At 44.9% G+C, this 12239-nt stretch overlaps 1 protein-coding gene across 4 annotated transcripts in view; it reads right to left on the reverse strand.

Annotated features, from left to right (window-relative positions):
- Window positions 1-262: 262 nt before the first annotated feature.
- Window positions 263-12239, reverse strand: part of FANCD2 (FA complementation group D2) — a 204465-nt gene continuing 192488 nt past the window's right edge. For 2 of the 4 annotated variants that reach the window (XM_073564320.1, XM_073564319.1), the window contains exons 42-43: window positions 562-654; window positions 263-433 (exon numbers count right to left, since the gene is read on the reverse strand). In XM_073564320.1, the coding sequence (XP_073420421.1) occupies window positions 389-433; window positions 562-654 (138 nt within the window). In that variant the 3' untranslated portion in view covers window positions 263-388. Of the gene's footprint in view, window positions 434-543; window positions 655-12239 lie in introns of all 4 variants that reach the window. The other 2 variants (XM_073564318.1, XM_073564317.1) reach the window with 1 other exon arrangement.

Here is a 12239-nt window from a genome sequence, read left to right on the forward strand (position 1 = left end):
ACTACATCCAGTGTATACGACACATACCATGCCGTACGGATGACTACATCCAGTGTATACGGCACATACCATGCCGTACGGATGACTACATCCAGTGTATACGGCACATACCATGCCGTACGGATGACTACATCCAGTGTATACGGCACATACCATGCCGTACGGATGACTACATCCAGTGTATACGGCACATACCATGCCGTACGGATGACTACATCCAGTGTATACGGCACATACCATGCTGTATGGATGACTATAGGCACCAGTTTATAAACGCTTTATTAAGTTGGTAACAAACAAGTGATGACTTCGGTCCACAGACGACACCGCTGGCTCCTCTACATGAAGTGACCGCACCGCCGCTGTTGGCCTACACACCGGGAGAGGCTCAGTCAGACTCTCCGTCTTCTTGCTCCTGATCAGTCCCTTCCTCCTACAAAGTAAATTACTGGAGTGAACATTTCCATCAGAGCAGCCACATCCACAGGAGGCACAATATGGACCTCGTACACTGCGACCACCTCCACATTTCCTCCTAGGTACCGTAAATTGACACCGCACCTCTTCTTCCTCTGGTTCTTCGGCCGGGAGCTGGGACTCTGGATCCTCTTCCATATCACTGTCCTGAGACTTCTGTGATAAAATCTCGTCCCCCTGAAATAAAGAAATTTGAGCAGAATGATAGCCATGTCACACGCCGGCCCATGTCTCAGGAGACATCAGTAACATGAGCTCTGTTTCCTGGGGTCTGTATACCCCCCCTAGATGAATCTGAGCTCAGTATTGACAGGGGGTCTGTAGCTCCCGAGCCCTTATCTAGGGTCTACCCACAAAAGAAGGGTTTTATCAAAACGTGCGTTGGGGGCACTGGGGTGCACACATGGGCGAAATCCGGTATTGCCTACTATAGACCCGGTCTGAGTTTGCCTGTTTTTATCTATTGGCTCTATGGCTGCACCTGAATACGCAGGGTACCAGTAACACACAGCATCATTGTATCCACAGGAACCGGTTTGGTGGGACAGGCACATTACTGTAACTTCTGTGATTCTAGAAGGCATTCAGACACACAGCTGCCAGTAGTGAGGTATGTGTGCACGCCGACACAGCTGGGGGAGTGTTTGCCCCCTTCCTGATGGCCTATTCCTTAGCAGGTTTGGCACTTTATATGTTTCCAGTCACCAAACAAAGGTAAATATTACACAAAGATAACACAGTAATCACACAGTGCAGTTTACAAATGCAGAGCTTTATTATTAAGGGAAAAGAAATAGACTTGCTGTGGTAAATGGAGCCATGAATTCTGCTGTCTGCCAAAAAGTGCTGAAGGCGAATGTCCGGCCATCTGTTCGTGACCTCAAGCTGAAGCCGACTTGGGTTATGTAGCAGCACAATAATCCAAATCACACCAGCAAGTCCACCTCTGAATGGCTTAAGAACAGAATTAACACTTTGGAGTCACCTAGTCAAAGTCCTAACCTTAATCCGTTTGAGATGCTGTAATGACCTTAAAAAGGGTGGCTCATGCTCACAAACCCTCCAATGTGGCTGAATTACAACAATTCTGCAAAGATGAGCGGCCAAAATCCTGCAAAGATTCATTGCCAATTATCACAAATGCTTGATTGCAGTTGTTGCTGCTAAGGGCAGCCCAACCAGTTATTAGGTTTAGGGGACAATCACTGTTCACGCAGGGCCCTGGAGGTTTGGATTTCTTTTTCCCTTAATAATAAAGCCCTTCATTTATAACCTGCATTTTGTGATTACTTGTGTTATCTTTGTCCGATATTTACATTTGTTTGGTGATTTGAAACATTTACATGTGACAAACATGCAAAAGAAGAGGAAATCATGAAGGGGTGAACACTTTTACACACAACTGTACATGTGTTTTTGGCTTCATGACTACACTAATGTATTCACTAGGTCTATTATATTCCATTCTGTGTCCGCTCCTTATTTTTTTTTTTAGCTCATTCTGCTACCCTGAATTGATTTATATATGGGAAACCGTTCCCCGATCGGCTAGTGCCAATAGCATCGCTTCTTTTAAGGCTTATTAAAGGTTGATGAAATAAAATTCTAATTTTTTTTTAGCAACTTCTTGGAGGTAGATTGACTCGTTTGGTTCTTGGTAGGACATTTGTATATCAGTATCATCAAGGCGTATACATACTAAAGATCTATAGATCCAGAGCTCATATTGGGGGTCTGTATAGCGATCTACAGATCCCTAAATTCTTACCTTTAAACCCCATGTGTATACAGATTATCAATCCCACAGCTCTTATTAGTATTGACGGGGTCTAACGATCCCAAGCTCATAACTGGGGTCTCTATACCCCCTGAGGACACTGATCTGTCATGAAGATCATCATCAGTCATAAGCCTAAAGCAGGAAAAGAGGAAAACTAACTTCCCCAGAGCAGACCCCAAAGGAAAGACAGCCCCCCACATGTATTGACGGTGAAACAAGATGAAATTACAAACAAAGGCAGAAAAATAGGAAAGACACTGTCTGCAACCTGCCCAAAAAAACAAGCGCAAGTGTGAACATTAGCAAAAAAACAAAACTTGAGGGACCTGAGAAGCAGACTGAATCACCAGCACCCGGATAGGGCGTCGGCTGTCTTATATCCAGTCTACTCCAGACATCCAATCGTTATCTTCCTCATCAGGTGGCAGATCACTACCACTTAAACCAACAGCACTACCTCCTGTCACCACCAGAGGGAGAACGGAAGGGGAACTCTCAACTGGTGGAGCAGAAAATGAGTTCATGACACACATGCTGCTGAACCCAAGATTCCTACTCCTGATGGGTTTTCTGGGGATCGGTCTAAATTTTTGAATTTTAAGAATTGTAAATTATTTCTTGCTTTGAAGCCTAACTCATCGGGGAGCTCTGTGCAGCAGGTTAAAATTATCATCTCCTTGCTGCATGGCGATCCCCAAGATTGGGCTTTTTCTCTGACACCTGAAAATCCTATTCTGACTAATGTGGATGCATTTTTTCAGGCCTTGGGGTTGTTGTATGATGAACCTAATGCTGTTGATCAAGCTGAGAGAACCCTCTTGGCATTAAACCAGGGTCAGGATCCTGCTGAGTTGTACTGTCAAAAATTCCAAAAGTGGGTGGTCCTTACTATATGGAATGATAGTGCATTGGCGGCTCTCTTTCGGAAAGGTTTGTTACAGACCGTAAAAGATGTTATGGTGGGATTTCCTGTTCCCTCTGGTCTGGATGATTCTATGTCATTAGCCATTAAAGTTGATCGGCGTTTACGTGAAAGTAAAACTACACGGGAGGCGCTGCCACCTTTTGAACAAATGTCTGAACCTATGCAATGTGATTGGGTGTTGTCTAGGGCGCAACGTCAGGAGTTTAGAAGGCGTAATAAGCTGTGTTTTTTCTGTGGAGACGCCTCATACTATTTCTGTCTGCCCTTAACGAGAGAAACGTTTTGCACACACATTTGCTGTGGGCAGTGTACAACCTAAGTTCCTTTTGGCAATTACTCTGATCTGCTCCTTGTCCACATTTTCCACTAAGGCTTTTGTGGATTCAGGAGCAGCTCTGAATCTGATGGATTTGGACTTTGCTAAACGTTGTGGTTTTTCCATGACGCCTCTGCAGACGCCTATTCCTTTGAGGGGTATTGATGCCACTCCTTTGGCAGAGAATAAACCTCAGTTTTGGACCCAGGTGATAATGCGAGCTGCCCCAGACCACAAAGAAAATTGTAAATTTTTGGTGCTGCATAATTTGCATGATACTATTGATCTGGGTTTCCCCTGGTTGCAAACTCATAATCCAGTTTTGGATTTGCAATCTGGGTCTGTGGTGAGTTGGGGTTGTCGGTGTGTTCTTAGAGATGCTCCTGTTTTCTCCACCTCTCCTCAGTCTCATGATATTCCTGATTATCTGGCCGATTTTTCTGATGTATTTAGCGAGAGTAAGTCTGCGTCTTTGCCTCCTCATAGGAGTTATGACTGTGCAATTGAGTTGATGCCTGGGTGTAAATTTCCCAAGGGTCGACTTTTCAACTTATCAGTACCCGAACATGATGCTATGCGATCCTATATTAAGGAGTCGTTGGAGAAGGGTCATATTAGACCATCCTCATCACCTTTAGGTGCTGGTTTTTTTTGTGGCCAAGAAAGATGGTTCATTAAGACTGTGTATTGATTATCGTTCCCTTAACAAGATGACGGTTAAATATCAGTACCCGTTATCTCTGATGTCTGATTTGTTCTCCAGAGTTAAGAGTGCCTGCTGGTTTACTAAGCTTGACCTCAGGGGGGCGTATAATCTTATTCGCATCAAGCACGGGGATGAATGGAAGACGGCGTTTAATACTCCGGAGGGACATTTTGAGTACCTGGTGATGCCTTTTGGGCTCTCTAATGCCCCTTCTGTCTTCCAGTCCTTTATGAATTATATTTTCCGAGACTTTTTGGATAAGTTTTTGAGCATCTATCTGGATGATATTTTGGTCTTTTCTAGTGATTGGGATTCCCATGTGGAACATGTCCGGACTGTGTTCCGGATTTTGAGGGAGAATTCCCTGTTTGTTAAGGGATCGAAGTGCCTCTTTGGTGTACAGAGGATTTCATTTTTGGGATTTATCTGGTCTCCATCGACTATTGAAATGGACCCGGCCAAGGTACAGGCCATTTATGATTGGGTTCAGCCTACTTCTTTGAAGGCTCTCCAGAAGTTTTTGGGTTTTTCTAATTTCTATCGTAAATTTATAAGTAATTTTTCTAGTATTGTCAAACCAATGACTGATCTGACCAAGAAGGGAGCTGATGTGCTGAATTGATCTCCTGAAGCCGTCTCAGCATTTCAGGAGCTTAAGCGGAGATTTACTTCAGCTCCAGTTTTACGGCAACCTGATGTCTCACTTCCATTTGAAGTGGAGGTGGACGCTTCTGAGATTGGTGCAGGAGCTGTGTTGTCCCCAAAAGACCCTGTGACTTCTAAGAAGAATCCCTGTGCCTTCTTTTCTCAAAAGTTTTCCCCATCTGAACGCAACTATGACGTGGGGAATCGGGGATTGTTGACCATGAAATGGGCATTTGAGGAGTGGAGACATTGGCTGGAGGGAGCTAGACATCAATTTGTGGTCCTCACCGATCACAAGAATCTGATTTATCTGGAGTCGGCCAAACGCTTGAATCCTAGACTGGCTAGATGGGCCTTGTTTTTCACGCTTTTTAATTTTGTGGTCTCTTTTCTTCCGGGCACTAAGAATGTTAAGGCAGACGCCCTTTCTAGGAGTTTCTTTGCTGATTCTCTTAATGTGACCGAGCCTACTACTATCCTAGGTGAGGGGGTAGTTCTTTCTGCCATTTCGCCCGATTTGAGACGCGCCCTGGAGGAATTTCAGGAGGATAAACCTGAGCGTTGCCCTATGGGAAGATTGTATGTTCCTGACCAGTGGAGAAAGAGTGATGTCTGAAGTCCATTGCTCCGCATTGGCTGGTCATCCGGGTATTTTTGGTACCAGAGATTTGGTGAGTCGGTCGTTTTGGTGGCCTGCCTTATCTCGTGATGTCAGGAATTTTGTACAGTCCTGTGGGACTTGTTCTCGGTCTAAATCCTGTTCTCGTTCTATTGGGTTGCTGATGCCCCTGTCGGTGCCCAAGAGGCCATGGACCCATATCTCAATGGATTTTATTTCTGATCTTCCTGTTTCTCAGAGAATGACTTATCTGGGTGATTTGTGATAGATTTTTGAAGATGGTCCATCTTGTACCACTCCCAAAGTTGCCATCTTCCGCTGAGTTGGTGCCCTTGTTTTTACAACAGGTGGTTCGGTTACACGGGATTCCTGAGAACATTTTGTCCGATAGAGGGGTCCAGTTTGTTTCCAGATTCTGGAAAGCCTTTCGTTCCAATCTGGGAATTCAGTTATCCTTCTCCTCCACGTTTCATCCCCAGACCAATGGGCAGACAGAGAACAAACCAGACCCTGGAGTCTTATTTAAGATTTTTTATATCTGCTGATCAAGATGATTGGGTCTCATTTTTGCCCTTGGCCGAATTTGCTCTTAACAATAGAGCTAGTTCTGCCACTCTGATGTCAAACCTTTTTCTGTAATTTTGGGTTTCATCCTCGATTCTCTTCAGGGCAAGTGGAATCTTCGTCCTGCCCAGGTGTGGACACTGTGATTGTGAGAATGCAGCAGATATGGGACCAAGTGGTGGATAAGTTGTCACTCTCTCAGGAAAAGGCCCAGCATTTTTCCAACCGGCGTAGGACCATTGGTCCCCGGTTTAAAGTGGGTGATATGGTTTGGTTGTCGTCTAAGAATATTCCTATGAAGGTTGCATCTCCAAAATTTAAGCCAAGATTTATTGGACCTTATAAGATTTTGGAGATTCTTAATCCTGTTTCTTTTCGATTGGCTCTTCCAGTTACGTTCAAAATCCATAACGTATTTCACAAGTTACTGTTGAAGAGGTTTGTTGAGTCAGTGGTTCCTGTGGCAGCACCTCCTGATCCTGTATTGGGTAAAGGCAATGTGGAATATGAGGTAGAGAAAATATTGGATTCTCGTTTGGTTAGACGGAGACTCCAGTATTTGGTCAAATGGAAGGGTTATGGCCAGGAGGATAATTCTTGGGTCTCTGCCTCTGATATTCATGCCAATAAATTGGTTCGTGCTTTTCACCGGGCCCATCCTGATCGGCCTGGTGGCATGAATGAGGGTTCGGTGACCCCTCCTCAAGGGGGTGGGGTACTGTCATGAACTCATTTCCTGCTCCACCAGTTGAGAGTTCCCCTTCCGTTCTCCCTCTGGTGGTGACAGGAGGTAGTGCTGTTGGTTTAAGTGGTAGTGATCTGCCACCTGATGAGGAAGATAACGATTGGATGTCTGGAGTAGACTGGATATAAGACAGCTGACGCCCTATCCGGGTGCTGGTGATTCAGTCTGCTTCTCAGGTCCTGGACTTCAGCTCTCTTCCAGTCTTCTCAAGTTAAGTTTGTTTTTTTGCTAATGTTCACACTTGCGCTTGTTGGTCAATTCAGTTTTTTGTGTAATCAGCTTGCCCCTGCTGGGGCTATGCTGAATTTCCACTCCTATTAATCAGTATTTGCCAATCTGCTTTTTGCTCCTTATTAGATTGAAATATTCTGAGACAGAGCAAAAAGAGGACAGAGTGGTGATATAGGTTTAGAAGTCTAGTGACTTCAGGGTTAATTTTGCTATCAGAAGTGTTGGACAATATTTTTGTAGGTTTTTTTTGGCAGATTGCAGACAGTGTGTTTCCTTTCCTGTCCTTTTTAGTTAGCCGGGCCCCATCGTTTGCTCAGCCTATTTTCCTGCCTTTGTAATTTCATCTTGTTTCACCTTCAATACATGTGGGGGGGCTGTCTTTCCTTTGGGGTCTGCTCTGGGGCAGTTAGTTTTCCTCTTTTCCTGCTTTAGGCTTATGTAGCTCTCCTGTTGTGACGAGGCGTCTAGGACCATCGTAGGTACGCTCCACGACTGCTGCTAGTTGTGCGGTTAAGTTCAGGGATCTGCAATCTGCATAGTTACCAACTTCTTTGGTTTTCTGAGACTTAGCTTGTTGTTTATTTTTTTCCTCCTCGGTGACCCATTCATAACACTGATCTATCCATCCCTTAGCTCTTATCTGGGCTCTGTATACCCCTGACGACACTGATCAATCCATCCCTGACCTCTTATCTGGGCTCTGTATACCCCCTGGCGACACTGATCTATCCATCCCTGACCTCTTATCTGGGGTCTGTATACCCCCTGACGACACTGATCAATCCATCCCTGACCTCTTATCTGGGCTCTGTATACCCCCTGACGACACTGATCTATCCATCCTTGACCTCTTATCTGGGGTCTGTATACACCCGTCGATACGGATTCAAAGATCCCCGAGCAGTTTCAATATGTCCAGTGTGACGATACCACTAGATCTAGATTCGTGGCTTATACAACAGCTTCAGGCGTATATAGTGAGTGGACGATCCCCTGAGGACAGCGCTGCATTAGGTCACACAGTCTAGCCCTAGCATGGGTCCATTCTCTGCCATTACTCAACCCATTAGGAGGCTGCAGATCATGATTGTGGGACAAGTTAATGTTAACACTCGTTTTCCCAGAATCGGCAGTGCTCTTACTTGTGACATAAAACAGGTTATGGATCCAGACTGTCACAGACAGACAGAGCCTGGCTCGCATCCAGGAGAGAACATCTGGAAGATTTCCGCAGTCTGTCCAACAAGTAAGAAACTCTGCAAATACCGATACAGAAGAGGAGGAAAATGGCCGCAGCTCAGAGCTTCACTTACAGCGGCCAGACTGAATAATGAATTACCAGCTATGGAAGCAGAAACGTTACTACCCAGAGGCCACGTGTGGGGAGACCTCAGATTATCAGGAATGGCCCATTATAAACGATTAGTGGAGGAGTCACACGAGAACACAGCTAAAATCTGGTGGGACTCGCTGCATAAGTGCGCGAGATCCAGTCTAAGCAGAAAGGAGGACATTTCACGGGAGTTTGTATCATCTCCCTGAATTTTTCGTGGGCTGCCCCCAGGGTTCTCCGGTTTCCTCCCACACTCCAAAGACTGATGGATGCAGCTTTCTAGTTTTTCTCTTTTTTAGTGGCTTTATTATTATGTGCATCTATGCTCTATATGTTTTAAGTGACCTCTTTTTTTTGTCTCCATCATTTTGCACTTAACCAAACGTGACTTTTTTCATGGAGGAGTATAAAAAGTCGCAATAATCTGTCACATTGATAAGGATTTTTAAGGATTTGCAACTTTTGGTGCTTAAAAAAAAATTTTTTTGATTTTGCACCAAATTCTTGAACCATGTGAAAATCAGCAAATACCATAAGACAAAATAAAAAAAAGGGCTTCAATAAGTCACTGAGGGTACGTCTGTCTTTCAGGAGCATAAAAGTATTTAACCCTTACCAACATATGACGGCTCGCTGACTTTAATGCAGGCTCAGAAGTGGGGTCCTCATCTCTGCGGGCAGATGATGGCTGTGTTATTCAGCCATCAGCTGCTTCTAACGTCCGCATAGGTATCCATTTGCCATCTGGCTATTAACCTCTTAAATGCGATGACAGAGGCATTTAGAGTGTGCTTGTGGGGGGCGCGCTGTTCTGACAGCCCATCTGCGCTCCTTTGACACAGATTGGTTGCTGTGACAGCCAGGAGTCTACTGAAGACCCCCGTGCCTACTATGATGGGGCTCCTGTGAAAGTCGGCCCATGGTTGGCGTTCATAGGAGACCATGATCTTAGCTATATACAGTAATACTGCGTATAAGACAAGCGCCTGGATGATCCCAAAAAATTAAAATACTACATCTATTGAAAAACAGTGATAAAAAAAATTTCACTTGAAACAAATTTCAGATTTTTTAAATAAAGCAAAACCATGAATGTTTGGTATCACCATAATTGTACTAATGTGGAGGGTGATATTGTCATGACTGTTGTCGGGTTCTCCTGGGCCTCCTTCCCTGTCTCTAACGCTAGGGGCGCCCTAGCTCTTCTTGTTCCCCAAATTACTTCCGATGGTGAAGACGCCGGGGCCACGTACCTTGTCTTTTATTCTAAATCCGGCTTCAGTCTGTACTCTTCCCCCATTTAGGGAAGAGGGGACTAGTAGTGTACAGTAATACACCAACCAGACTAACATGGTAATATGAACAGGGATAAAAGGAAAATACCAAACATTCAAATATAATCACACAAACAGAGGAATGCAGCGGATGGCGGAGGATGGGGATAAATCATAGTAGGAGAAGGAAGTTATCACACACTCAAAAACCTAGCAACAGTCACATGCACCAAACACCTTCTCATATAACCACCAACACCTATTCCTCCCAGACATGCAGCATAAGCTACTCTGACAATGAGTGCCAGCCAGGACCCAGATTATACAGGAGATGGGAGTGGCTAACAGTGCACAGCTGAGAGCCTCAATGCAGGAAAGCTTCCAGGAGCTCTCAAAAGCAGATTAACCCCTACACAGCTAAAAGAAACCTGCACCGTTTTATATGAAGGTGAAGTGCTTCTAATCAGTGCATGATTAGGAGGAATCAGACCCTGCTGTCTTCTGGCTTCTCTCTGTCGCGATAAACCCGTGACATATTGTCCAGTCATTTTACCATAAAATGAATGCTGTAAAAAAAACCTGAGAAACAATTGCAGAATTGCACTTTTTCATCTTCCAGCACGACAATGACCCTCACCATCCTGCCAGAACTACAATGGGGGGTTTAGATCAGAGAATATTCATGTGTGTTAATGGCCCAGTCACAGTCCAGACCCAAGTCCCAGAGAATCTGCGACAAGACGCGAAAATTACTGATCACAGAGGTTTCCATCCAATCTCACTGAGCGAGAGAGAGAGTGTGCAAAGAAGAAGGGTCAAAATGTCACCTCTAAAAGTGCAAAGCTGGAGAGACAGACTACCAAAGACTGCAGCGAAAGGTGGGAGAGACAGACCTTAGTGATGGGCGAACCCCTGGATGTTCGGGTCTGGTTTTGACCGACCAGTTACCGGTAATTTGGTTTCTAATAACCCACCATGACCGCACACAGGAGATGCCAACAGGGACAGGAAAGAGGTCAAATATCCCCTCCCACCTTCTTTCCTCAGTGTTATTATAAAGGACCACAATAGTATGAATCCTTCAAATTATATTTCTTATTACTGGATCCAAATAAAATAAGCAAGGTGAGGAAGTTATCCGTGCAGTTGTGGCGGGTTATTAGAAACCAAATTACCAGCAAGTCTAATTCTATTTTCTCTAAAAAACCCCTACAGCAGCACACAAGCGGAATGCCAAAGCCTAATGCCTAGGGGAGTGACAACAGCCTGGAGAATTTTAATCCCAAAAGACATTCTTAAATGGATGTCAAGTCAAGCCTGAAATGTTTGGAAACGGTGTGGACTGATGACCAGGTAGCAGGTCTGCAAATCTGTTCGGTGGAGGGGCTGGCTTTCCTTCGCTCTGGTCGAATGAGCTGTGAGCTTCTGTGGAGGCGCGAGATTCTGGAGCTGGTAGGCATTGGTAATCACCCTTTTTATCCAGTTGGCCACCGTAGTCTTGAAAGCTTTCTTCTCCCTATTCTGACCACAAGGTTGAACAAATAAATTCTTGTCTTTCCTCCAATCCCTTGTCTCCTGGAGATAATGAAGGACCACTCTCCTTTCGTCAAGAGAGTGGAATTCTTCCTCCTTCTTGTTCCTTGGTTCTGGCAGAATTATCTCCTGAAATTTATGAAAGTCTGAGACTACCTCAGGTAGAAGTGAAGGGTCAAGACAGAGCACCAGTCATCTTCCAGTATCCTCAGGTATGGCTCGTTTATTGAGACAGCCTGTAGTTCGCCCACCCGTCTGGCTGTTGTGATTGCCACTAGGAACACCATTTTCCAGGATAGTTTGTCTAGTCTTATTGAGGACAGAGGCTCAAATAGTGGAAGTGTCAACCCCTTAAGGACAATATTAAGGTCCCAGGAGGGGACTAAATTAACCGGTCTGGGGTGTAGGTGTGAGGCTGGCGTCATAAAACTTTTCACCCAGCCATGTTCGGCCAGGCTCTGGTCTAAGTAAGAATTCAACGCCACCACCTGAACTTTTAGCGTACTGGGTCCGAGACCCTTCTCAAGGCCTTCTTGCAGGAAGTTCAGGATCTGGGTGACATTTGGTTTTTGAGGATCTGGCTGTTCTGGTGCACACCATGATACAAAGGTCTTCCAGGTCTTGTGACATATGGCATTTGTTACTGCCACACAGCTAAAATAACAAAGGAGTGGCCTCAGAACAACTCTGTGACCATTCTTGACTGGTCCAGACAGAGCCCTGACCTAGACCCAATGGAGCATCTCTGGAGAGGCCTGAAAATGGTTGTCCACCAACGTTCACCATCCAACCTGACGGAACTGGAGAGGATCTGCAAGGAAGAATGGCAGAGGATCCCCAAACCCAGGGGTGAAAAACTTGTGGCATCATTCCCAACAAGACTCATGGCTGTACTAGCTCAATAAGGGTGCGCCTACTCAATACTGAGCCAAAGGGTCTGAATACTTATGACCATGTGACCAATTTTTCTTTAAGAAATTTGCAAACATTTCTACATTTCTGTTTTTTTTTCAGTCAAGATGGGGTGTAGAGTGTACATTAATGAGAAAAGATAAACCTTTGTGTCGTTGCAGCCATTTGATAAATTCAAA

Source organism: Dendrobates tinctorius, unplaced genomic scaffold, assembly GCF_039654945.1.
Source record: "Dendrobates tinctorius isolate UK_male_01 unplaced genomic scaffold, ASM3965494v1 ptg000449l, whole genome shotgun sequence".
In the NCBI taxonomy this organism is placed as follows: domain Eukaryota; kingdom Metazoa; phylum Chordata; class Amphibia; order Anura; family Dendrobatidae; genus Dendrobates; species Dendrobates tinctorius.